This window comes from Rhinolophus sinicus, linkage group LG14 (genome assembly GCF_036562045.2).
Source record: "Rhinolophus sinicus isolate RSC01 linkage group LG14, ASM3656204v1, whole genome shotgun sequence".
Classification (NCBI taxonomy): domain Eukaryota; kingdom Metazoa; phylum Chordata; class Mammalia; order Chiroptera; family Rhinolophidae; genus Rhinolophus; species Rhinolophus sinicus.
The window spans coordinates 49,384,923-49,412,703 of NC_133763.1; the positions used below are offsets into that span (position 1 = coordinate 49,384,923).

Sequence of the window (27,781 nt, forward strand, 5' to 3'; positions counted from 1 at the left end):
CTTCATTTAGGTGCCAAGTCCTGTAAGGGCCTCAGGTGGGTCACAGCAGCTAGTTAGTTGAATCAGACACTGTACTGAGCACTTAGGTTATTTCACTAATCCCTCACTACAACCCTCAAGGTACTTTTCTTAACCCCGCTTTATAGATGAGGAATTAGGTTCTAGGAGGGTTAGTGACTGACACAATGAAGGTCACCCAGCTAGAGAGTGGCAGAAAGGCATTCTGGGTCTGCCTGTCCCGAAACACGTGACCCAGCATCGCAGAGTTGAAAGGCAAAAGCTGACGACCAGAGCACCTGGCTGGTTCCACCATTTTCTCTGTCCCTAGGGAGTCTGTAACTTAAAAGTGTAAGCAAGACATGTGTAGAAACAAAGCGCTATTATATGGTGTATCAATACGAACTACAAGAAAAAATGGTATTATGAAAAACCAGAGGCATAAGAAATCGCTTTTCACGGCGGGGAGATACAATAAGGCTTCATAAGGGACATGGCATGTAATGATGAAGGTGAAGGGCGAGGAGTGACATGGCTCTGAGAAAGCCCAGGACGTGTGTGGGAGATCCGGTGAGGCTGATGGAGCATGACGGGATAGAGCTAAAGCTGGATAGGAGGGTTGAGGTCAAATTTTGAATAGACTCTATTGTCAGGCTCAGTTGTGTAAAACGTAATTGCTGTGCAGGTAAAAGCCATTAAAAGCTTTTTGAATAAAGGGAGTAAACTAATCAGAGCCAAATGGTGGAGAGGCTGAAGTTGGGGAGACCACTGATGAGACTATTTACCCTGATCCCAATGAGAGGGAAGGAGTATCCAATACGGTGGTAACCACGGGGGCTGAAGAGAAGGGGCAGGATTGCAAAGAGATTCTTTAATAGCTAGTGCTAATCTCTGTTAGAGAACCTTGCGTTATCATTGAATTTTAATTATTGTAACTTTCTAGGGCTTTGGGAAACCATTTTGTAACCATTTCCTTGAGATAAAATGTACATACCATTACAACTCACCCATTTAAAGTATATGATTCAATGTACATGTCAACGTTTTTAGTATATTCAGAGTTGTGCAAATATCAGCACAATTTTAGAACATTTCCGTCACTCCAAAAGAAACTTACTAACCATCCCCCCTGGTTCCCTATCCCCCTTCAGCCCTTAGTCAACCACCAGTGTACTTTATTTCTCTGTGGATTTACCTATTCTGGGCATTTCATATAAATGGAATCATACACTGTGTGGCCCTTTGTGACTGATCTCTTTCACTTCACGTCATGTTTTCAAGGTTCATCGATGTTGTCATTTCTTTTAATCCAATTCTGTGTTGAACTTTGCAATAAATACCAAGGTTGGAAATCAGTTCAGGAGAATCCTGTGTTTAAACATGGATTGCCATTAAAGGCTCTGTCTGGTCAAGTGATATTTCCAAAACAAGCTACCAACATAGAGAAAGTCGATTCAACCCAGTTTAACTAGGCAATTGTTTTTCTGCCAAAGGAGGTTACAGAAGGGTTAGATTTTAACCCTTAAACTGATATATACTTGCATTTCCATGTGGTAAGATGTTGTCGCACCTGTGAAATTAGTTTGATCCACTGGAATAACGGATTATAAGATTTCGGATCTAATCTTGTGGAGATGAAGCTATTTTAGGAATTTTGTGCGAGACTCATGAACTTTATTGTCTGTTTGATTGACTAGACATCATGGTAAAGCCATTCTGTTTTCTTATCTTTCCTCTTTTTTCTTTTCTTTTCCTCCTTTTCGTTTCTTCTTTCTACTTAGCTCAGAAGGATAAAGCTAAAAGCTGAAGAATGTTCAGACTGGGTGTATATTTGTGTGCAGGGTCCCGGTAGAGCCCACCTTTGGTGTAATATTTTTCTTTCCTTTCTATGACATAACATTAGTTCCATATGTGATTATGGCTGGGAACTTCACCTGTAGTAGTCAGAGAGGGTAAGTTGTTGTCGTTTTCATAGATAATCATAGTTACCAGTTTTTTGAATCCTTACTGCACGCTAGTCACCACACAATGTGCTTTTGGTGCATTATTTTATTTAGTCTTCTCAACAGCCTTATATGATGGGTGCCATTATGACCAGCCCACTTGATAGAAGAAGAAGTTGAGACTTTTAGAGAGGGCAGGTGACTTGCCAAGCCCTCTTCTCACCTTCAGAATCTATGCTTTTGACCGCTATACTCCTTCCTCCAGATATTCTTTCAAGAGTATGCTTAATGTAGCATGTTTCCCAATTCTATAATTTGTCACGTTCTGCTAAATCAGGCAAAAATTGGCAGTGTTTCCTGAGCTGGTCTCTGGCTGAAACTCTGGAGTGGAAGGCTGGATTCGGTTATTGCTTTGATCTTAGAGGAACCCATCTGGGGTTCAATTTCCTTGTCTTTAGAATGAGGGGCCTGGAACAGATAAATGCTAAGATCTTCAAATCTGTGAACTTTCACCAAATTAATTCAGGTATTCATCAAACTTCATTTACTTATCTAGGTTTTAGAAAAGATAGAGCCTACATAATCACATCCTCCATTTTTCCTCCCTTTAGATTTAAATCTTTTTCTTGGTGGGGCTGAGGTCCTCAACTGGCCTAGGAATGAAAGGGGAGGGAACGAAGGTTGGCGAGCAGCTGTGTGCACGGCAGCCTTCTAGGTTTTCTAGGTGTACGTTATCTCACTTAATCCGCACAAAGTCCCCTGTGCGATAGACATTATTATCTTCATTAAAAAAGAAATCAACACTATACCAGTGAGAAAACTGAGGCTGGTGTGATGAAGTCCGTAACACAGTATTAATAAAATCTGCCATATTACGTTCATCGGGGAAGGGACTCACTCGTCTCTGTGCACTTAGAGCTAAGCCTGAATAAAGTAAATGCATGTACTAATATACATAGACTCCCCCGTGGGCCCCCTACCAACCTGGTAGGTAGGGGAGGATCTTCTTTTTCTGTCCCCTCGTTTAGTTATTAGCATGCGTTAACACCCACATGCTAGAAATCTCAGCCTCAGCTTTGCTCCTCCCTCTGGTCTGATGTGAATCTCTCACACATCACCAAGCCCTATGGATTCCACCTCTGAAAGGTCTCTTGAGTCTTTCTCCCTCTACCTCTTTGGCCTCAGACAGTCCCCGTCCCTATTCTGGTCAGTCGCCTCCTGGCTTATCCATCTTCACGTCTTCCATAAATTTCTTCCTCCATACAGACCTGATCATGGCAATATTTTGCCTACAGCTCCCTGGTGAGTTCTTGTTCTCTAGTGACTATTACTCAGTTGTCTTAGCATGAATTTCACAGACTAGGTGTAAACTCTTTTCTGTACTGATTTCCCACTCGTCATCAATCACCAGGCCCCTTAACCTGCCCCGAACGCGTCATGCACCACATCTTGCCAAATCTGTGTCCATACTTGACTTCACTTGGAAGGTTTTTATCTCCTTTGTCTTTTTGTCAAAATCCGACTTGTTGCTGATTTACCTCAATAAAAACGAATTGTTCTCTTCATGGATTTACCATCAGAATCCCCTCTCACCTTAAGGAAACCCAATTTATGAAGGTCCAATTGAATGATAAGGGCCATGTATTGTTTTCAAAAATGTTCACAACATAATTTCTTTAAAGAATTAAATCCCCGGGGATGTTTAAAATACACTTCTATATACAGCAGTTTGGTTTTCAGGAACAGACCTATATTGGTAAGAAAAAAATTCTTTTAACACATGCTCTGCCTTCTGGCTTTGGAGAACAAGCAGGCTTGGGCCGTGGAGAATGATGGGTAAGTAACTCCAGGGACATCCTGAAGCCGTACAGTTCATTCATCGTCGGCCGGGTTACTGATACATCTAAACCCACATTTATGTCAAGGGCCATGAAAAGGGTTGAGATGAGATGACAACTTGTGGACCAAGGCAAGACCCAAGTAGGAACCTGGTTCCAGGACAGAGGGTCTGTGTCCGTTACTGATGACCAATGCCTGTGTGCTTTTCAGAACATCGAGCTGAAGGTTGAAGTCGAGAGCCTGAAACGAGAACTCCAGGGCAAGAAACAGCATCTGGATCAAACTTGGTGAGTTGGGCTTTGCACTAGTTGAGTTCCAGTCCCTTCCAGAGTCTGGTTCACTGTTCTGAGAGCGATAGATTTGGAGCCAAATTCCTTCTCCTGAACTCTGGCCTTCGGATGCTGCGTCCAATCCAGAGACTACAGTCATGTGCTTTCTTCACCTTAGGCTCTCTGTTACTACCGTATTTCCCTGAAAATAAGACCTAACCAGAAAATAAGCCCTAGCATGTTTTTCAGGATGACATCCCCTGAACATAAACCCTAATGTGTCCTTTGGCGCAAAACTTAATATAAGACCCAGTCTTATTTGGGGGAAACATGGTAAGTCGGACAGACCTTGCCGTAGATTGGTAAATTCACCAGACTTAAGATTATGAACTTCATACTCAATAATCTACTAATAACATCCAGGGCGGGCATAGATTTTGGGGAAGATGGGCACTCTCACACACTGCTGGAGAAAGTGTGAATTGTGGCAACATTTTTGGTACATGGCACTACCTGTCAAAGTGAAAAATAGGCATTTCCTTTGAGTAAATAATCCCTAGAATGAATCTATTCTTCATAACTAAAACACAAGTATGAAAGGATAAATGCGTAAGGAGGATTACTTGTAATCATTCTTTGTAATGACAAAACACTAGAATCGCTACCCACCAATAGGGCAGTGGTTGAAGGCATTTGGATATAACTGTACTGTGGAATATTATGCAATCATTAAAAAGAATGAATTAACTCTATAGTATTATCCTTGCGGGAAGTCCCTGATACACTAAGTAAGGGGATAAAAGGCTGACTAATATTTATAGTATTAGCCCCTTTGGGTAAAGACAAACAGTCCTCTCTGTGTTTATGTGTGTTTCCTTGATTGTACATACAAAAAACAAAAAAACTGGAGTGTTACATACCAAACTCTTTAACAGTACTTATATCAAGGTAGTGAGATTAGAATTGGTGATGGGGAGAAGACTTTATTGTTTTCTTTCTATGCTTTTGTATTGTTAAAATGGTTACTTTTATAATTTACCATTTTCGTAATGAAAAAACTTAGTTTTTAATGGGGAGCATTATTAAAATTATTAAAATAATTTTCAGATTATATCCTGGGATCAGTATACATTCAGTCGGATCTGGCATTCTTTCTATCACTAGAGTATTTCTTGATATTTAGGATAGCAGCCCAGCAAGAGCAGAATATTCAAAACCAGACTCAATTATACACAACATGCTGGTGTTATTAAATACTTACTAAGGCATTAAGTGAACTAATTAGATTTTAGGGAAACTTACAATGACCATAGAGAAATTGATTTTGAGATTTGTGCAATGCTTTTTAAAATTTTTATGTCACTTACACTTTTAATGAGGTGGCATTATTCTATTTTTAGAAATGAGAAAACTAAGGTACAGAGGGTTAGCGTCTTCTAAAATGAGTGGCAGAGCCCACATCTTCTGGCATCAAGTTCAAGGCGCTTCTGACTTTACAACAGCTGTAGTCTATTAAATCAGGAATTCCTAGCTGACTGAGGTACTTAGAAAATGTATGACTTCCATTCTCAAGATATTATAGTTAGCTTTTGTCTACTGCGCTTATCTAGGAATATGGAGTCAAGGTAAAAGCTGATGATTCCTGAGGTCTGCCTTTTTAGGGGTGTTGGGTTATTCTCTGGACTTGTGTCCCTTGTACAACCAAGACCCTTCTACCCCCAAAAGGCTGTATAATGCTATGGGAGCTCAAGGTAAATACAGCCTCTGGGACGGTGCTGAGTGGTATCTACTATTAACCAAGGAATCCTGTAATCTTTAGAGCAGCGCCATGTGGACACAACCTCCTGGGCCAAATATGAAAGCACCACGAGCTTGGATAGAGCAGCTTTGATGTATCAGAGCCTATGAAGGTTCAGTATTGTTCTCCGCCCTGAGAACAAGAAGATGGCCCCTGGTTCTCAACAAATGGCTTAGAACAGGAATAAAACCAAACCGGAATTAAGATCTTTCAGCACCTGATACTGGCCTCAAAATTTCTAATCCTCAGACATCCAAGGGCAGCTGTTGTTAGCTAAAAATAAGCTGGTGATACCTTACCCGCTTCATGCTAGCGCCTGGACGTGCATTCCTATGGACATCAGAGAAACAAAGCTGGGCCAGAACCCTGAGCTTCCATAGATGAAGTGTCTGCTGTCTGCATGGGACCAGGGGAAAAGTGGAGGGAACTCTGGACAGGTAGCCCAGGTTCAGGGTTACTGACTGTCAAGGAGGAGAGCATTTCTGTGGCTGTGCAAGTGGACACTCTGTCCCAGCAGCCTAAAGGGAAGGAACACTTTAAATTCAAATCTCAAGGAAGGCAGGGAAGTAGCAAAGCACTCTGGGAGGGCAGTCAGAGTGGAAGGGTCCAAGGGCATGTGATGCTGAGTTCTGAACCATTTGATGACTACCCGCCTTCCCAATGGAAGATTCTCCCCTTGAAGCTACAGCAATAGAAGCATCTAGGGAGTCAAGTATATTCTGATTGACAAGCAAGAAAAACAGTTAGAGTTCCTAAAAGATTAACTGAAAAGGTTGGAAAGCGCCCTTCCACAAATAACTGCGGAGGGAAAACTGCCTCCTGTTTCTCCTCACCAGTGTGACCCTGAATTACTGAATCACCCTTAGTGGGTCCACTTGCTAAATGATTTGAGCGGCTCTGATTAGCTAATACTCCGTGGTTTTAGGGCCGATGGGGAGAATCTCAATAGCCATAATGAGGCCGAGCTCCAGCGCCAGTTTGCGGAGAGACAGCAGGAGACAGAGCATGTGTACGAACTCCTGGAGAATAAGATCCAGCTTCTGCAGGAGGTGAGTGGGAGTTTCCGAAGGTCCACAGCCCAGGGGCCTTTCGCCCCTTTCCCTGCTGCTCTGCCCCTCCCCCCCCTTCACCTTTCCCTCCCCGCTTTCCTTCCAAAACTCCTCAGCTGCCCCGGTGCGTTAGGGCTCCTAAGCTAGGTGGAGACTTGGCAGCCTCTGTCTGCATTCTCTTTGCAGGAATCCAGGCTAGCAAAGAATGAAGCCGCGCGCATGGCAGCTCTGGTGGAAGCCGAGAAGGAGTGTAACCTGGAGCTGTCAGAGAAGCTGAAGGAAGTGGCCAAGGACCGGGAGGGCGGACCAGGAGAGCCAGTCAAGCCCGACCCGTACACCGCGGCCCTGGCCCAGAGAGATGAGTAGGTTCCTTTGGTGATCTGTTTGTCCCTTGTCTTTTGCCAGTTGTCGAGGCTATGAGACCCTATAGCAGCTGCCCTGTTAGGGACTTACAGTGCACCATCTCTATTTCTAAGACTTTATGGCTCCCACAACCAGAATATTTCTTTTCAGGATCAAGTCTTCAGTGGCATTCATTACAGAACTCTTTTGTTGCCCATCAGGAACCTTAAGGAGAACAATGCGCAAATAGTGCCAAGCAAGACACATGGATTCACTTATTCAATATACATTTATTGAGCACCTGCTACACACCAGACGCTGGGCTAAGCACAGAGGTTACAGAGCTGGAGACCCAGTGCTCTCATCAAGAAACATGTTACACGATTTTAATAAGTTCTCTGATAGAAGTAACATGGGGGGCTGGGGACATGTAGGATTGCCCTGTGTGCCAAACTAAAAGAGCAAGTTGCCATTGAAAGCCTCCTGGAAGAGTTGAAACCTCAGCTGAGTTTTGAAGAATGAATGGAAGTTAGAAGAAAGTGTAGGACGTGGGTGAGGACCAGACATGTTCTGTACAGAAGGAGAAACCGAGACGTAGGGAAGGGCTTAATTCAAGACCTGCAAACAGTCGTACTCAGCTCGAGTAGAGAGTCTGGGGAAGACTAGTGAGAGGTGAGCTGTACTGAGAATCGGGGTCTGATCATGCCTGCTTTGTACTCCATGAGCAGGAACTTGGCTTTCCCCCAAGAGAAACTGAGCAGTTGTTGAGGCCGTCACTGTCTGGGTTGCTGCAGCAGTGTCCTGTTTCCTTTACTTCTGGGTCTGGCCTTCTCCATTCCATCCAAATCTAACAATTCAGAGCAATTTTGAAGTGGAGAATTCAACAATATCAAATCAACCAATAATGTAGCCTCTTAGATGCATGATACTATGATGGTATAAAGAGCCGTAAGTAGTTTTTAACTAAATTGGTGAAAATAGGCAACGTACACCCAATGACCAGTGTGATCTTTTTGAGACACAAATCTGATCTTGGCATTGCAGAGCCATTTGCAAAGCTCTCCACCACCGTCAGGAGATACGCTCCATTCTCCTTAGTGTAGCCATCAAAGCCTTTTATGATCTGACCCCTGATTTCTCCCAGACTCATCCCCGACCGTGACCCCTCTGTACTTCACTGAAGCCAAACTAGTCATAATAATGATGACTAAGGTTTGCTGAGCTCTTACTCTACAGTTGAGCTGAGTACTGTACATTTTTGTTTACTTCTCCTCACAACCACATGAGATAGGGATTATTATACTTTATAAATGAAGAAACGAGCATTTAGAAGGTTATGGAACACGGTTGCAGGCATATCTTGGAAGCAAGCGCTGAAGCCACACTGCCTCCATATAAAACAATAATGCTACGTCAGGTTTCCAGATTTGCTCACGCTCTTCCTTCTGTGGGCAACATCTCACTTTTCCCCCTTCTGGTGAACTCCTACTCATCCTTCAAAACTCACTAAGGCATCAGTCATTACTTCTGTGAAGGCTTTTGTGACAGCAGAATTAAACCTCTAACGTTTCTTCGTTTCATATAAACATCTATTAGTGCACAATTCCTGGTGTGCTGTTGTATTTTCTTTCAGATCTTCCCTGCTAGATTTCCTGAGACGTTGTCTCATCTCTGTATCCCAATAAACACTCATGAAATAAACAAACAGAAACAAAAACCCATATGCACAGCAAATAAATTGAGGGAGTTCATATCAGATGGCCTCGAATGGCTTTGTAAAGTAAGAAAACACGTCATCTGTAGAGATTGGAGGGGGTCAAAGTGATGAATGAGGTTTGAGGCTTGAGAAAAATAGAAATGTTCCAACACAGACGCCATGGAGAATTATCAGAATGATCACTACAGCGTGCATTTGTATAATGTTTCTAAGTTTTTAAAGTTCTTTTTCATCCCCAAATTTTAGCTGATCCTCATATCCTAAATGAACTTATAATTTGCTTATGAGGTTCCTACTTGACTTTCTGGTACCCCTTACCTTTCTGCCAAATTATTTTCCTCCCAAGGTTCTATTACTATTTTACACACTTACAAAGGACTAATCATCACTGTTGGAAACATTTCATCTCGTACCAGCACTTTCCCGAGGACAGGTATCCAGTGTTCTGAAGACTCACAAACATGGAAACAGCAAGATATGCCTTGCACGTAGTAGATGACCAACTGTTGCTTTGAACCTGTGGTTTCTATACTTCAGCACAATACGTAGTCTTTTAACTTAAACCTAGTCAATTTCCAGATTCTTCTCCAGCTATTACCTCTTCCTTCCAGCTTTCCCCTCTTCCTTCTTCCCATGACTCGTCCCCAAATATATCTCGAATCTTCCTGCCTTCATTCCTTCATTTAAGCTCCTCAGTCTGAGTATAGAAACAACCCAGTTTTGAAAATCTTTTCTCCTGAACTTCCCCCAGACACCTCCAAGTCAAATGAATGACTTATTAATCTGTCTTCCCGTAGCTCGCCAGTGTGCCAGATACATGGTATATACCTCTGATGTGGTAACACTTGTTACATTCTGTTACTGTTGTTTTTTATATTGCTTTGCCTCCCAACTCCCCAAACTCTTGGCATACACAAAAAGAATTTAAGTTTCTACAGAGCAGAGATTGCATTTTTTCCAACTTTATATTGCCGGGATTTGGTGGAGTACAGTGAGTATACATAATGGTTATCCAAGAATTGTTTATTGAGTGGAACGGTAATAACAACAACAACAAAAAAAAAAAAAGAAAGAAAGAAAAGCACGACTTCTGGGCCCTTGTTCCAAGAATTGCATACCTATGGCCTGTATATCCATGGATCAGCTTCAGGAGGTTCATGAACCCGGTGACAATGAACGCCAAAGGTCATTTGTGTAAATCTTTGGGACTGGAGCACACCATAGATGGCTTTCTGAAGAAAAGTCTCAAAGAGTTCAATGACCCCAAAAAAGCTCAAAACCAACTGTACCGGACCATGCTGTCTTTGGAGTGGGCTGAAAAATAAAAGTAATAATTGTATCATGACCATAATTACCGTTCTTACTTTTCCTTTGATCCAGACGAATTGAAGAACTGAGTCAGAGTCTGGCTTCCCAGGAGAAGCTTGTAGAACAGCTCTCTCAGGAGAAACAGCAACTGCTACACCTGTTGGAGGAGCCAACTAGCATGGACGTACAGGTGAGGTTTGGGCGGTACTTCCTGACACACTTGCCTCGTGCTTTCACGAGCGCTGCTTTTTTATATCTAAAGGTATTAGCTCTCTATTGCTGTGTAACAAATTGCTACATACTTAGTGGTTTGAAACCACATACAGTTATTATCTCACAGTTTCTATGGGTCAAAAGTCCAGGAATGGCTTAGCTGGTTTCTCTGCTCGGGGTCTCACAAGTCTGAAATCAAGGTGTCAGTTGGGGTGCTTCCTCATCTGGGGAGCTCACTTAAAGGATCTACTTCTAAGCTCCCTCAGGTTGTTGCAAGAAGTTATGGAGGCTTGCCTCTTCACATCCAGCAGTGTGGGGGGCGGGGAGAGGGAGAAGGAAAGGGAGAGAGAGAGAGACTGTTGCTTTTCTCACCTCTAGACACCTGATTAAGTCTGGCCCACCAGTATGATATTCCTTTTAATTTACTTAATGAGTAGGGACCTTAATTACATCTGCAACTTCCCTTCACATTTGCCATATAACAATATAGTGATGTTCCATCACCTTTGTCATATTCTGTTGGTTAGAAGCAACTTACAGGTCCTGCCCACGCTCAAGGGGTGGGGATTAGATAAAGGTGTGGATTCCGGAAGTGGGAATCATGGGGGTCATTAGAATTTTGCCTACCACACTGAATGATTTATAACTCTACACACTGTATAATGTGAGAGGACCAAAGAGAGAACCCTCACTGTGGTGAAAAGAATTGCATTGATCTATATTGTTTCTTTTGGAAGCTACTTCAGAGGGAACTCTCACCTCCATTTGACTTCTAATTTACTAAAAAGATACTTTTTCAAGGAACCCTAGAATATATCTGTGCCTAAGCAACATTAACAATTACCAGGTATTCTTAGAGGTCTTAGACCAACGATGAAACAAAATATGGCATTTAATTTATTGTCTTACATATGCAGAGGTTAGAATCAGGATAAAAAGAGCAGTGATAAGAACCAACCTTTCCCGTGTCCCGGCACAAATAGCAAATGATAGTGTTTGTAAGGTGTGGTGGTAAATGGGCGGAGCTTCTCACTTGAAACCTGAGTGCTGAGGCCACAATGAGGGCAGAAGAAATCACTGTCGTGGCCATACTTGCGAACCTCTTGGATTGTGGTTCCATTTTGTTTGGAAAGCTCTGGTTAATAAACTCAGGAAATGATGAGTATGCATATAACATAATAGACACGAGTAAAAAATAAACTTCCTCGGATTTTTTTGCAAGTCACATATTGAAATATATGGAAAACTTCTGACAGCACTCTTGAAAAGATTCTCTAACGTTTTTTAATGAGAAAAGAACTCGGCTGGGAATGAGGAAAATTGGATTTCTAGCTGGGTTCTTTCTTTATTAACTGTATACCTATGGGTACATCGCTTCTCAGCCTCCATCTGTGTGAAATGGGAAAATTAGCCCAAATAATCTCCAAGGTCTCCTGTAATTCTGACGTTCTATTATAGTGAGTCCAGTGTCATTGGAAAATGTGTAGCGTCCCCAAGGTGAACACTTTGAAAGACATAATACTGATGTAAATTCTGAAACAAAATCACTCTCCCTACTAGTTTTGTACTGATAGATACATAAATACAGATAGATTTACATGCACATGCTTATTTTCAGCAGTGTCTTTGGTAAGCACCAAAATGGGTGTGTGTAATTCAGTATTTGCTGTGCTAGTGAGGGGAACTGGCTTCATGTCAGTTTTCAGAACAGACATGAAGAACAGAAAGATTATAGTGTCAAAAAAACTAAATTAAATTCTACTCTACAGAGATGCCTAGAACGAGGATAAGTATAGCATACACAAGATAATAACACCGTGTGGGCAGAGGAAAGAAATGCATCAAGCCACATAAATTATTCTAAATTGACATGCATCTTTAACGTTTCCTGGTACCTGTAAAGATTTCTTGTTATTGTTACCACCCAACTCTTTGTACATTTATAAACCTGGTTGTGTGGAGCTATTGATTCTGTAAGACAATGTCTCTCAAACCTTTTCCTAGAAATTTCCTTTTCATAAGAAACGATTATATTTGTCTTCGGTACTCTAAAGTAAGGGACAAGCCTGGTCATGGGTGGAGGTGATTGCCCATGTTCACCTCTGGACCCATCCCCCACCTGAGAGCCAAGGGGTTCACATCTCAGCCCAGTGGTGGGTCATTTCAAGACCTGCTGGCTGGAACACCCAAATTGGAAAGCTCTGCCACAGGGGACCTGTGACAGTAGGTCCTCTCAGACGTGGAGGACAAACACCCTCCCACAGCTCATTGCCTAATGTCTCCCTTTGGGTCTGTGCCTTATGAAAAAGAAAAACTTCAGCCCCAAGTACTGGCCAACATGCATAGAATTATTTTATATTATCATCTCTGAAACAGCCCACTGGGCCTGGCCAGAGCATGCAGCCTTCTAAGGAGCATCCAGACAATCCTTTGGAAACTTCATTCCCTTCTCACTGTGTGTTCCGATTCCAAAGGAGAGGAAATGGTTTGGTCACTGTGCTTCTATCTTATATTCTATGGCCTAGACAGAAAGAAATATTGACGTGATTTATGTAACACTTGGGAACTTTCAGCCATATTCCAGTGGTTCAGATTGACTTATGGAAGGGTGCAGAGTTTAGAGAAAGAATCCTGATCCTTCAATAACTGATTCTAGTATGAAGTGTCCTGGATTTTACCTACGGAAGCAGAGTGATATGAAAAAATGAGCTCAGGCTTTAATATTTGAATCCCACTGTCAACACTTCTCTCATGTATGGCCTTGGGCAAGTTACATAACCGCTCCGAGTACAGTTTCCTCCTCTGTAAAATAAGGATAAAAACATCTGATGTTTAGTTTCTTGATGAGGCCGTTTTGTATAAAGTTGATGGTACTTGGTCAACTAGTCAGTTTTTTAAAAAAATAACTGAAACGAAATGAAAGAAGTTTCTGTGGCCCCTGGAACAAAAGATCAGAGACAGGAGGAGTGATAGGTTAAATTAAAAACAAACAAACTAACAAACTAACTAACTGATGTTCAGCTATTTGTAAGGATTAGAAATAATATATATGCGGTGTCTAGCATATTGCCAAAAGCGTGGTAACTACTATTACCGTTATCTGTATTAGCAACCTGAAAGAGAGTAACACTATTCTTAAAATGAGTAGCAGCTATGAAGACAGTCAGTCAATGAGTCAGATATTACAAACTTCACTCACATTGTAATTATCTTTGTCCTACAAAAGACAAAATTAATAAATATCGTGGTTGTTTATTAGAGAGATTAATGGTTACAATTCTCCCTCTGGGCCTGTTAGCCGTGCACATAGAAAAACTGTTTTATAGGCAGAGACGGAACTCAAAGTTGTCCATTCTGTATTATGGCTCCCCAGGAGAACCATAACACAGTCTGAATGGTTCAGGGCAAATTGGCCCCAATGACAGTTATATCCCACGTTAATCTCCTTGACAAAAAAAGAAATATTGAAGCACTTTCTATAACATCGTGAGAACATGTCATCACACTCAAATGGTTTAGATTATTATAATATAAAACCTAGATGTGAATTTATAGGATTTCTTAAGCACATATTCCAAGTGTAATTTAAAAATATTTATCAATGAATATTCAGCAACTTTTCTGTAGTAATGACATGAGCACATACTGTGTACCATTTTCTATGTGCCAAGTGCTACTCTAAATACCTTACATAGCAACTCAAATTAATTTAAGTCTCAAAGCAACCCTGTGAGATGTATATGACATGAGACATAAAAATAGAATAATTGATAATAAAATAATGTTTATTTTAATATGTAAATTCTTGAGCACAACTATAGTAAAGACATAAAAAAAAAATAAGCGCCTGTATAAAAAATCACTGTGAATGTCACAGCTTCAAATGCAGCCTAATGTTATAAATGATGTTATCACATGCAGGCATGTTATATTGGAAATTCAAAAATGGCAGGTGGCCATGCCAAGGTGAAAAACTCTTGGTAAATTTCCAAACGAAACAAAAAGAATCCTCTCCTAATTTACATAGTAGTTCAATTCATGAAAAATTTAATGTCTATTAACATGTTTATCTATACAGCAGAATTAAGTCCTAGGCAAGATGATTATATAAACAATCTTATTTACCTCCATCAGTGCCCCAGGGAATACTTGAAAGTCATTCAAATGTCATGCTAGTTATGTAGCACCCTTTGCCTCACTCATCATTGTGACAACAATAAAAACAAGAAACACCCCCCCATGAATTTGCAAAATGCACTGTAGGAGATTGTATAGTTGCTCAGTAGAACCACTGGTCTATGGGGTCCTTGCCTTCAAAGGGTTTATAGTCCAATAAGAGATTGGCATGTAAAGAACTGAAATGGAGGATGGTAAATAAAGATATAGAAATATATGCGTCGTGCTAACGGGACACACAGGTAAGGGATTAAGTCTACCTATGGAAGTCAGAGAAAGCCTCCCCTGGAAGTCGCTGGAGCCTTAAAGGCTGAGCACAGCAGGCAGAAAATAGAAGTGCATTTTAGGCAGGGGGAGCAATATATCTGCAGTGGTGTGGAGCGTACGGTCGATAAGGAATTGAGAGTCACTGGCATTACCAAATATGTGATAAGTGCTGGAGAACGAAATACATAGATGGAAGGTCCCATAAATATCAAGGTCAGGACTTCATGTTGCAGGCAACAGAGAATTTTTAAAAATTAAGCAAGGGGAATAAAAGCGTATGATTTGCATTTTAGAAAGGCAATCCTGGTGGTTGTTTAGACTGAGGATTAACTGAGCCGATAATTGGTGTCCCCTCCTGAGATAATAAATCATGGTTTGACAACGCTAGTAACTGTTCCCTCTAACCCGTTCTGTGAACTAGAGAGGGCTAAAGATTGTTGTAAGACCAATTCTAAAGCACTTTGTCTCCCCCCTCTGTTCCAGTCCTGTGTGGCAACTCTTGCTATTTGTGACACGTGAACTCTCAGCTGTGGGCGTTACCCTTCTCTAATAGCCTCTTAGTTCTCTCAGATAAGGCAGTTTTGATCAAGACTCTTTGACTTCGTTGATTTTACCATCCCTCTGTTTTCCTTTTCCATTCTACCCACATGTTGGACAGCATCCATCTGAGCTGGTGTGTACTTGCGCAATACTTACGAACTTCTATTATCTAATTAATTACACTGAACAAAGAATGCCATAAACTTGACAGGCGGCTGATGGCTAACACTCCGTGTTTGCTTCCAATCCTCCACATCCAGTCAGCACGTTGTTGTGACCAGAGGGCCCAGGATCCTTTCGATGTGGCTGCCATCTTCTTCACTAGGGAGTCAGGAACTGCATAAAGTGAAGCTGACCAAGCATTTTTCTCTCCCCTTACTGAAGGTATCTTCAGGGTTGCGGGGAAAGCTGGTACTTGTTCCAGTCGTTGATATTATTCCTCTCTGCAGGGTGATGGAAACTTCATCTCAAAGAACCTTTTGAATGAAAACAGACCTGGAGGGTGTGAAGGCAGGGGGAAATGATGTACATGCAAAGGAAAGTCTAGACGAATTCTCGTTTTGTTGCTTTCCTTTCTTTCCTCTCCATCTCCCCCAGTATACGATAAGCAATACTTATGAACGTGTAATTTCAACGTGGCTGGCCTAAAAAATGAAACAGGACAACAGAAGAGGGAGAGGCATACGTTAAACAATCAGGCTGGACCTTCCCACTCACACAAAGCAGCAGACACTCAAGCCGTTGCATTTATGGCTCATTGGGAACCTGATGTAAATAGCGCTGCTGTATTTCCTAAAACAGCAAACATTCCAGTGTTACCATGGAGACATCTGACGTGGAGGTTAAGACAAAAATGCACTCGCGCTCGCTCTTAGAGCTCCAGGCAGAGATGGAAAACCTTGCGGGGATTAGTAAGTAGCTCAGGCAGCTCCCGCCCAATTCATATAAGGAGAATTTTTTTAGAGCAGCTTTTCTGTATCCCCTTCTTAAGCTGATAGAGGTTGTGGCTGGAGACTCACTGACAAATCCTCATTCAACATCCCTGTCTCCCAGACATAACCCTCACTGGTAACATGTCTCAGAAACAGGCCTTATCAGCTAAGGCATCATAGTTCTGACCATTTAGAGCAGCCAAGAAGGGGGAAACATAAGGGGCTTCTTCACAGCTTCACTGAAAATATTTGTTGAGCATTTACAGTGCACACAGGACTTTTATGTGAAGGAAGAGGAACACAAAAATGTAAAAGGTTTCTGCTTTGCCTTCTAGAAATTATAGTCTAAATGGAAAGTAAGAAGGTCATGGATGGAAACAAACTACAAGGCAGTAGAAGAAAAAAAATCATTATAGGCTGGGGTGGGCAGCGCAGATTCTGATCTTTGAGGGATGAGTAGGATTTTAATAAGAAATCAAAAGGGAAGGCATCAATTCATTCATTCATTCACTCAAGGATTATTTACTTAGATCTAGGAACATACTGCTCTAAGTACCTCAGAAGATAACAAGATGAGTAAGGTGTGTGATTCCTCTTCTTAAAGAGCTCACCAGCTAATGGGAAGAAGGACACACAAATTACTAGAGGTACAAAAGTGCTTTGGACAGTCAAAGCACAGGAAGATGTCTTTTGAAGGGATTCAGAAGGGCAGCTCAAAGGAAATACTTGAAAGTTGGATAGGACTTTGACAAGTGGAGATGGTAGTAATAGGAGAGAACATTCCAAGTAGATGAGATGGAGAGGTAGGGAAGTTCAGGATAAGGCAGCAGTAGTTGGAATAGAATATATGGGAGACAGTGAGTTTAGGCTAGAGAAATAGGGTGAAGCCAGAGTCAGAGGGTGTTGCGTGGCAGGTAAGAAGTTTGTGATTCATTGATAAGTCATTAGGTCTCCGGGTTACCATGCAGGAAAGTGACATATGTGAGCTCTGCTTTAGAAAGAGTAATGTGGACGGAGGCTAGAAGAGAGGGGAAAGAAGTTGAGGGAACTAATTATTATGGAAGTCTATTACTTAAGATATGAGGTCATTAGAGGGTAGCCAAGAACGCAAGCTTTGTGCCAACGCAAAAGAGTGAAATAAAAGTTTAAGATATAATAAACAGTTCATTCATTCATTCATTCATTCATTCATTCATTCACATATTCCAGCCAATGACTATTTACTGAGTACCTACCATGGCCAGACTCTGGTGCTCTAAGGTGCGGGAAAAACAGAACAAGAGAGGCAGAACGCTTCCCTTTATGGAGCTTACATTCTAATAAGGGAGATAGATAAATTACCAAGTAATCAAATAAGTAATGGCAAATTGTGATAAGTACATGGAAGAAAACAAAGAGCAGGGATTAGCAAACTTTTCCTATAAAAGACAGGTAGTAAATGATTTAGACTTTGCGGGCCATAAGGTATCTGCCATTGAAGCACAAAATGGATGTACACAAAACATAAAGCAATTGGTATGGCTGTGTTCCGATAAAACTTCATTTGCAAAAGCAGGTGGGGCTGGATTGAGCCCAGTCTAGTCTGCTGACCCCTAATAGAGTACTAGGAGGAAGGAGTGGGCATTATAATTAAGGGGAAGATGAGTAAGGCGTATGGTTCAGTCTTTCCTGTGGTGATTTTGAGATGTCTCTGACACCATAGGTAGTTGGCTATTTGAGAGTTGAGCTCACAGGAGAATTCTGGGGTAAAGATATAAATGGGAAGCTACTGGTATAAAGATAGGAAAGGATGCGAGGACAGTGAAAGAATAAAAAGAGGTGTAAAGGGTCTAGGACTGGATGCCAAAGAACAATCTACAAAAGATCCGTAGTGGGTGTAACTCTTAGTTCACAAAGTCAGTTACACAGGAAATATCACATTTCTTTACTTTCTTTAAATCAATGTAGCGTTACCCAGAGTCCACTCTCTCAGTTATGGGAAGGTGAAGGTCCCTAGGTTTTCTCAGGTGCCAAAGAGTCAAGGAGATCGCTCTGATCATTGGTCCATGGCTGAAGCACCCCTGCTCCACCAAGCACGGTTCTGCCAACCCTGACAGCTCGCTATGTTATTAATAGAATCTTTATGAAGCCAGAACCCGAGGACCTGGAGTCCAGCATCTCCAAGTCACCCACCGCCTTCCCCCGCCCCCTCCCCCCAGGTCCTGCTGCTTCCCCAGGGCACTGGTATTGAATGGAGGTGGGTCCTTGATTTTCTTTGCCCCCCAGTCTACTCCCAATGTGGGTGAAATCTCACTTTCTCCTCTCTTGTAGACCTCAAAGACGTTCTTCTCTCCTCTTCCCCACTGGGACACCTGGCTTAAACTTCTCAGTGGGTTTAGAATTTTATGAAAGTCAGGGGAATGCATTTGACTTCAGCCTCTGCTCTTTGCTCTGTAAAAACTCCTGAGTGAAGATAATGCTAAGGGCCTGACCATCAGATTAGAAAAGAGGGAGGAGGCAGAGGCATACAGGTAACTGAACACATTTATATCCCAAAATCTGCCCTGTCACCTTTTGGTTAGGGAAGACGTATAAGATGAAGACATAGGAGATGAAGCTGAAAAGTAGATTCGGATCTTTTTGTAGAGATGCTGAAATGCCAGGCTAAGGGTTTTGGACTTCATCCTATAGGTAGGTAGTGGATCTTCACTATGAATGTTCTGGAACTAGGACACAGGATGATGAGAGCGGTAAGCTTCTAAGGTTGTGTGACATGGCTCAAGTTTTAGGTTTCAAGAACCTGAAATGGAAAGTGTAGTAAAAATGTGAAGCAACATTTCTAAACAAGCTAGAGATGTTCAGAAAAAGGATAGAAAACAATTTAGTGTTTGGCTTGATAGCGAAGGATTCTAAGGAGGTGAAGTAACAAGCGTGACGTTTCCAAGTTCACCCAGTTACAGAACGTGGTCTGACCATTCTCTCCTGCTGACCTCACTTTAGCTTTTTTCGTTAACCAACCATCCCTCTCATTCTTGGAATTCTGTCCCCCTCTCACTTGTGCTTTGATTGCAGAAGAGCTCCACTTAGTTTTCTCAGTCACCAGCTCAGCATATCCCAAATCAAGCTTTTCATCACCTGTTTGGCACATGGAGTCACATTTCTGCTCATTTAGACCACTTTTCTACTAGTCTTCCAGACCAAAAATCTAACCTCCATCTTTAATCATTCCTTTTCCTTCAACCTCTCTGCATATACGTTATCAACCCTGCCATTCATTCCTTTAAAAGGATTCTCATATTTACCACGTTCTTTCTGTTTCTTCACCAGACCTTTATTACCCTACATAGGAATAATCACAGTGGCTTTTCAGCACGTCTTCCTGTCATCACCTCAAACTCTCTCCCTAAAACCCCAAGCCATCCTGTTGCCGACTAACTTTCTTTTTTAAAAAATTTTATTGGGGAATATTGGGGAACAGTGTGTTTTTCCAGGACCCATCAGCTCCAAGTCAAGTCGTTGTTTTCACTCTAGTTGTGGAGGGTGCAGCTCTGTGGCCCATGTGGGGATCCAACTGGCGACCATGGTGTTATGAACACTGTACTCTAACCATTGAGCCAACTGGCCGCTCCTGGCTAACTTTCTAGAATATAAGTTTTCATTATGCCATTCTCTGCTCAACTCTATAACATTGGGTCAGAATTCTTTTGCCTTTGCCAAACACTAGCCAAATTCCTGTTGCCTAAGACCCTCCACAGCACCCCGGCATCTTGTCTGGCTTACAGCTGGCCCTTCATACATGTTCTTTGAATGAGCCATTAGAATAAGACAAATAGAGTAGGATGAACCTGACCATTCAAATGTCCCACAAAATGCCCACCATTTCTCTTTACCTACAGGCTTGCACTGTATTTAACCCAATTCCCAAGACTTTTGATGATCCTGTTTTCTTTTTTTTGCAGACCCTTCCTTTGTTTTATCCATCCTAAGACCCATCTCAAGTGCCACTCTGGCCCCCTTCCGCTACATCAGTCCATACTATCTCAACTTTTTCTGCACTCCCATTGAATTTAAGTCAAACCCATTTAATTTACCAATCACTTGTTCTGATTGTAGCATGTGCATTTTCTCCCCTTCCACTAAACAGAGCTCCCTGGAGACAGAGAAAAAGACCTACTGAGTTTGCATGAATTCTCGTTCACTGGTTGACTGATTTAACATATACTTTGATGTTCCCTTAAACAGCTATGGGGATTCGATACCTTAACTTGAAAGACTCTAGTGTTTACTACTTTAAGAGGGATTCTGCTGATACCTATATTAATGCAATATGTGGTTGAACTGGAAATCTCCTGGTTTTAAAACAAGTGTTTTTAAATGCTGTGATAGGAATTAATGCAAAGCATTAATCCTTTCTGGCATCTTAGAGCTTTGCAAGCAGCAAATCATGCTTGTGTCATACATAAAGCCTAACTGGCTTGACTTTGATATTCTTGCATTTCCTGTTTTACCTTCTCTTCCAGAATCACTTTTTTTTTTTTTTTTTTTGGCGTAGTTTTTAGTAATTAGAGCAGCTATTTCCAATGTCATAACTAAGGCAGTGAAACCTAATACAACTGGTTTGAGACATGGGGATTTTCCACGTCTCATTCTCTTGGAAACTCCTTCCTCACCCAGAATTAGGTCTTAGAAACACTACAACACAGAGGGTACAAAAGTGGCTAAGGTTCTAAGAGATCCTTCCCAGGGCTCCAAGATCTGGAGATCAAAAGAGAGATAGTGCAAAAGATCCTGGCCATACTAATACTTAGGAATCTCGTCCCAAATTAGTGATACAGTTCTCTAATGTCAACAGTTTTGTAAGTAGTTCTTCGTTGATGGGTTTTTCCATTTATCTGCAGAGTTTCTAATCTTTTGACTGACATTTTACTGAATACACTTTAGGATCATTTTAATTCAGTGGTTTTCAAAGTGTGGCTCCCAGACAGCAGCCAACAGCAGGATTTGGGAATTTATCAGGAAAGGAAATTCTTGGGTCCCACCCCAGACCAATTGAATCAGAAACTCTAGTAAGTAGGTCCCAGCAATCTGTGTCTTTACAAACCCTCCCTGATTCCAATGTATGCCAAAGGTTGAAAACAACTGTTTAAATTCAACATTTGTAGATTAGGAAATTAAGGGCCAGTTATTAGTGATTTCACCTAGGACACATAGCTAATAAGTGCTTGGGAATACACTCATGAATCCATTTTTTGAGGGCAAACTGCTGATATAGCAAATGAATAATTTGTTTAATTCATAATAGTTTGTCATAATGTGTAACCTGTTCTCAGTCAAATTTTCCTTTCTTATGTACCTTTGATACATTTTAGAAATAATCGTCCTATTCTAAATGATCATAAAACCCCTAAATCTCACCTTAACAACATGGCATGCTTCCATCATAACTGTGGACATATAATAGTTTCCAAAGCTCATATGGATAGGAACCATAAAGTTTTGAATTTGCAGTCGGGCCTTTTATAGAAAAGGTTCTAGATTCTTCTGGGTTCTAATGTATCTTCTCCATTTTCAAACCTATTCTTATGATATAGTGGGGTTTACTTTCTACCAAAGAAATCCATCAGATAAAAGTTTATGGGCAACATATATTTTTATCTTTATATACCTTTTTATCTTTCTATAAATTGAACTACACCAACCTATATAAAATCTACAAATCTAAGAGTTCAGTATATGAGCTTTGATGGTTGTACACATCCATATAACCATCACCCAAATCAAGATAAAGAACAATTTCATCACCCCAGAAAATTTCTTTGTACCCCTTTACTGTCAATTCTCATGCTATCTCATCCCCTAAAATCACTTCCTGAATTTCTCTCACTGTAGATTCTTTTTTTGTTGTTGTTAGACTTAAAATAAATGGAATCTCATAGGACGTATTGATGGGTATATGGCTTGTTTCATGCTTCATTCATGTGTGGGCATCAAAGTTCATTCTTTTTTATTGCTGGTTAGTACTGCATTGTATGAATATATGAAAATGTGTTTAGCTTACCTTTTTCTTCATAACAATTCTTTTTCTTATCACGAAAGCAATACATGCTTATTATAGAAAATGATAGAATACCAAGGAGGAAAGACGGAAATAAGTATCCATAATTCCATTCTCTAGACATAATTGCTGTTTAATAACTTGTATATCCCCTTTGAACCTTTGTTTATATGTTGTCCACATATATGTAATATATACAGTTATCATGTTACAAAGATTATCATTTTAGGTTCATGTTTTACTACTTAGACTCTGATACTCGTGTGTTAAATTGGCTCAATTCTTAGTTTTTACTATAGAATATTTTCTAAATTTAAAAAAAAATTTAAAAATAGTAGATGACTACACATTCATTGCCAAAAATTCAAATGACATATGGTATATAGAATAAAAGTAAATGTTCTTATTGAGCCCCACCCCCTTTTGCTTGCCTTCCCATACGTAGCCAATGTTAACTAAATACAAAATCTTGACCAAGATGACCTTTGTGAGGACCGTGAAATGCTGAATTTATTATCTCTTATCTTAATTTTCAAAATTAGTGTTACATTTTTCTTCTATGTTTTATTTTTCAACTTTTACTTTCAAGTTTTGCTTGTTTCATGCAAAAGATCACACTAGTGATCTTTTAGTTGGGATGAAATGATTTTATAATACCAAATGATCATGTTAGGACTATTTCAAGTACTAAAATTTACTATCCACTTTGAAATACGGTTTTTAAATATTTTCTCTAGGAGTGAATAGAGTGCTAGCTTCAAATTTTCTTTGATTGAGTGATTTATTCCTATCTGTTGTTGAAAGCCTCGATATGTATAGCTCTCTCTTTCAGTATGTTGATCTTTACTTATAGCAAACATATTCTTCAATGGTAAATCGCCTTTTCTCCATTTATTCTGACTTGCACTTCTACACAAAGCTGTCTATATACTCATTAAAGTTTAGAGACGCTCAGCCAGATGTACAATTTTATTAAGGAACAGAGAATATTACAAAGTATTATTTAGTTTGCTCCTGAAAAGCACTTTATTTCATTCATTACTTTGTTTCATTAGCATTTTCCCCCATGGGAAAATGTGGCTTGCATTTCAGTCAGAGATGAGGCTTGATTAATTTGTGAGGAAATGTTTGAATTTGCACTTTTATGGAGTTTTGAGTCCTTGCTACTCTTTAGGACAATACTTACGACAGCGTCAGCAGGGTCGTGTCCTGTAGGCCAGAAACACCTTGCCTCTCTTTAGATCACTATAGATTCCAAAGACTGTTGTTTCTTCTGACTTTAGAGTTCCTATACCTAGAGGCAGGCAAAAATGCAACTGAAAGGAGTTTTACTCTTTTTTACATCCTTGGTTTGAGGGCCAGAACACGCAGATTTAGGTGAAATTACATATGCAAAGTTCTGGAGCCTGTGAAGCCCCAAAGCTCTAAGGACTGACCTGTCTTCCAAAGGAGCTACTAAGATTTTGTTTTGGTGATTAAAATAAATGACAGAACAATACAATCTTATGTGTGCGGAGCCCCATAAAGTTTTAAAATTACTTTAAAATAGTCCCTTTATTACAACATTAAAATAACAGTATTAAATTAAATATTAAATATTAAAATTACAGTATTAGCTATCATTTAATGAGCTAAGCATTGTTCCAAAGTACTTCCCCTAAATCATCTCATTTAATCCTCGATGAGAAATTTGGAGGCTTTTATGAGCTCTCAATGAAGGCATTTGAATGTCTCCAGGCTTAGAAATGTGGGTTCTGTCTTGCAGATGAGGTTCAGAAATACTTAAATACTGTTGTTTGCTTTGACCTTTCACAAGGTCAAGTTAGTGAAATGTAGCATTGTAACTGGGAAATGTCGTGCTCCAGGTGATTGCTGGGTCTGTTTTTCTTCCTGTTTGGTGTCTGCGTGCCTCTCAAAGCCAAGAAAATTCTTTAAAAGTACATTAACACCTGGATCCCTCCTAGTCAGAGCTCCGTCTTCCCTCCAGTGTTTGCGTGCGTCCCAAATTCTACACCCAAGGTTGGGGTGATTTACAACTGTATGGTGTTGAATAAGACATGGTACTAACTGAAGTCGGTGCAATTCCCAGCCCTAAGTCTGCACAGAGCAGCACGCCCTCACACTCCGGACTCTTTTGTTCTCGAGTTTGTCTACCCTCTCCACCCCCCAAATAAGGACTGTAGTCCACCTGAACCTGAAAGAGAATTGCGTGATGGTAATCTACTCTCAGGTGTCTACATTCTTGAAAAAGTCCATTTTGTCTGCTATTATCTACACAATCTTGGTTAACCAGCTGCATTTACGTGGTATTTCCGGGACTCTCTCAGGTGACTGCTTTGTGCCTTGATTTCTTTTGTTAAAAAGCGGGGAGGGGCGCAAGTCATCAGAGTGCTAAAACCCACCACCCACTCCCTCCAACACTTGTCTGCTTTTGTAGATACTCCGGAGAGCCGAGGGAGAGGTAGAACGGAGCCTCCTTAAATCCGCCCTCCCTGCCCCCTCCGGTTTAAGAACCCTTTCTCCCCGCCGGCCTCTGCAGCCCCAGGGCCTTTTAATGCAGGCACCGGACTGGGTAGGCAGAGGAGGTGGGGCCGCAGGCGGGAGGGAAGCGGCGCGCAGCGGTACCTAGTGGCGCTGCTCGCCTGCTCCATCCGGAGTACGTGGCACTAGCCGTGGGGAGAGAGGGAGGGGATTCGGCTTTCTCTTCCCCGCGCAGCGCCTCGGGACATCCTGCAGGGGCGCCAGTGAGGATGCAGGAGGGAAGTGGTGCGCTTTTTCGGTGGAATCTCAAACGCTGAAAGTGGCCTGGCAGGAGTCAGCGTCCGTCCCGCATTCCCCTGGGTACCCACTGTGAGCCAGGTCTCTGTTCCACTGCGAGGAGCGGTGACCGGATCGGGGGTGAGCGAGACGCGGTGGCCACCCCGCATGCGCAGAGCGGGCGTGCGGCCTCCAGGACTACAGTTCCCAGAGGAATGTGCGGGTGGCCGCAGGCGCGAGCCACTGGCGCCATCTTGAAACCTGATCCTCAATCTCCGAGCCTTTGCGTCAGCGACCGGCGGCGGCGGCGAGGGGACGGCGAGCCCAGCCCGCTAGAAGCGAGGACGCTGAGGACGCGGCGGCTGGCGGGAGAGACAGCTGGCGGAGACATGGCAGGTCCCGAGCGCGGCCTGCGCGGCTGTCACTCAGCATCCCCCTGAGGCGTTTCTACGCCCGCGCCCTCCCCGAGGGGCGGGGCCGACCACTCTGGTACCCAGAGCTCGCGCGCGGGGCTTGGAAGAGGGGCGCCCCTGCACCGTGGGGACCCCCCGGGGCTGTGCCATGCCGGCGGGCGGCCACCGAGGCGGGAGACGGAGCGCAGCCAAGCGCCAGTGAGTGACCGCCGAGCAGCAGGCGCCTCCGGGACGCTCGGCAGCCGCGGGGAGGGAAGATGAAGGAGATTTGCAGGATCTGTGCCCGGGAGCTGTGCGGGAACCAGCGGCGCTGGATCTTCCACACGGCGTCCAAGCTCAACCTCCAGGTGCTGCTTTCGCACGTCCTGGGCAAGGATGTCTCCCGCGACGGCAAAGCCGAGTTCGCTTGCAGCAAGTGCGCTTTCATGCTCGATCGGATCTACAGGTTCGACACCGTTATCGCCCGGATCGAAGCCCTTTCCATCGAGCGCTTGCAGAAGCTGCTGCTGGAGAAGGACCGCCTCAAGTTCTGCATTGCCAGCATGTATCGCAAGAATAACGAGGACCCCGGCGCGGAGACCAAGGCGGGCAGTGGGACGGTGGACATTTCCGGCTTGCCCGACGTGAGGTACTCGGCGTTGCTCCAGGAGGATTTTGCCTATTCGGGGTTCGAGTGTTGGGTGGAAAACGAGGACCAGATGCAGGAGCTGCACAGCTGCCACGCGCCCGAAGGCCCCGGAAACCGCCCCAGGAGGTGCCGCGGCTGTGCCGCTCTGCGGGTTGCTGACTCGGACTACGAAGCCATTTGTAAAGTGCCTCGGAAGGTGGCCCGAAGTATCTCGTGTGGCCCTTCTTCCAGGTGGTCCACCAGCATTTGCACGGAAGAACCAGCATTGTCCGAGGTGGGGCCACCGGACTTACCCGGCGCGAAAGGACCCCCAGATGGCGAAAGCATGGAGGAAGGGACACCGGCATCCTCGGTGGAGTCTTTGGATGCGAGCGTCCAGGCGAGTCCTCCACAACAAAAGGAGGAGGACACTGAGAGGAGCGCCAAGGACCTTGCAAAGTGTGACTGCTGCTCAGACGAACAGGCTCCCCAGCATGTGTGTAACCACAAGCTGGAGCTCGCTCTCAGCATGATTAAAGGTCTTGATTATAAACCCATCCAGAGCCCCCGAGGGAGCAAGCTTCCCATTCCAGTGAAATCCAGCCCACCTGGAGCCAGGCCCGGCCCTAGCATGACAGATGGAGTTAGTTCCGCTTTCCTTAACCGGTCGTTGAAACCCTTTTACAAGACACCTGTCAGTTATCCCTTGGAGATTTCAGACCTGCAGGAGCTGTGGGATGATCTCTGTGAAGAGTATTTGCCACTCCGGGTTCAGGTATACAAAATGGCCACATCGTGCCTCTTTGATTACAGTTTTCTGGCCCCCAGGCTTCCCATGATTTCTGTCTAGGTGAAGGTTAATAAGAGTCTAGACTTAAGGATATTATTTCTAGAATTAAGAAAATAATCATTGAGCCCATTTTTGTTGCACCTTTTGCTTGTGTCCCATTTAGTAAATGAGATTCACACTCAATTTGCTTTTCATAATCCTCTTTGTAACAATATTGGCCTTCCCATTCATTATCAAAATTGCAGACCTTTGAAGACAAAAAGATAAAGATTTCTAATTCACATTTACCCAACGAAAAGACATATAATCTTATTTCTGGCACTGGAACTCTTCCCTCTTACCTCCTTCCCCCTCCTCACCCTCTTTTTTGTTTTGTTTTCGTGTTTAGATTTGCAGATGTTTTCTCTCATTCTGTAAGGGACTTAGTTCTCCCTGAAACATTAAACCTTTTATCCCCAGGTATGCCTCAAACAGATGAGAACATAGGGTAAAAGTTTGGGGAAAACCTATTAATTCACCAAAATATTGTAACATCTGGGCAATATTTATACTAAATTAATAGGTCATTTGAGGACTAATGATGACTTGCTCGTAAAAGAGACTTGGGAATTCAAGGGTTGTCATTTAAAATGTTAAGGTGAAAACTGTTCCCAGCCAGTTTGTCTATTGAGCTTCTTTAGGAGATGTGTGATGATATTAAGAGAGAATTCATCCATTATTGGCTGATAGGAAAGTTTCATCCATTATACTCTCTGAATTTCTTAATGACTAGGATATGGCAGTTGATCTT

General features: G+C 42.4%; 1 protein-coding gene across 50 annotated transcripts in view; it reads left to right on the plus strand.

Annotated features, from left to right (window-relative positions):
• Positions 1-27,781, plus strand: part of PDE4DIP (phosphodiesterase 4D interacting protein) — a 176,731-nt gene that overhangs the window by 77,388 nt on the left and 71,562 nt on the right. For 27 of the 50 annotated variants that reach the window (XR_012491576.1, XM_074318453.1, XM_019714221.2 and 24 more), the window contains 4 exons: positions 3,990-4,066; positions 6,772-6,895; positions 7,082-7,257; positions 10,335-10,452. Coding sequence is in view for 46 of the 50 variants with exons in the window: in XM_074318453.1 (XP_074174554.1) it covers positions 3,990-4,066; positions 6,772-6,895; positions 7,082-7,257; positions 10,335-10,452 (495 nt within the window). In the remaining 4 variants the exon portion in view is untranslated. Of the gene's footprint in view, positions 1-3,989; positions 4,067-6,771; positions 6,896-7,081; positions 7,258-10,334; positions 10,453-25,077; positions 26,977-27,781 lie in introns of those variants that run through there. The other 23 variants (XR_002136045.2, XR_012491575.1, XR_012491574.1 and 20 more) reach the window with 1 other exon arrangement.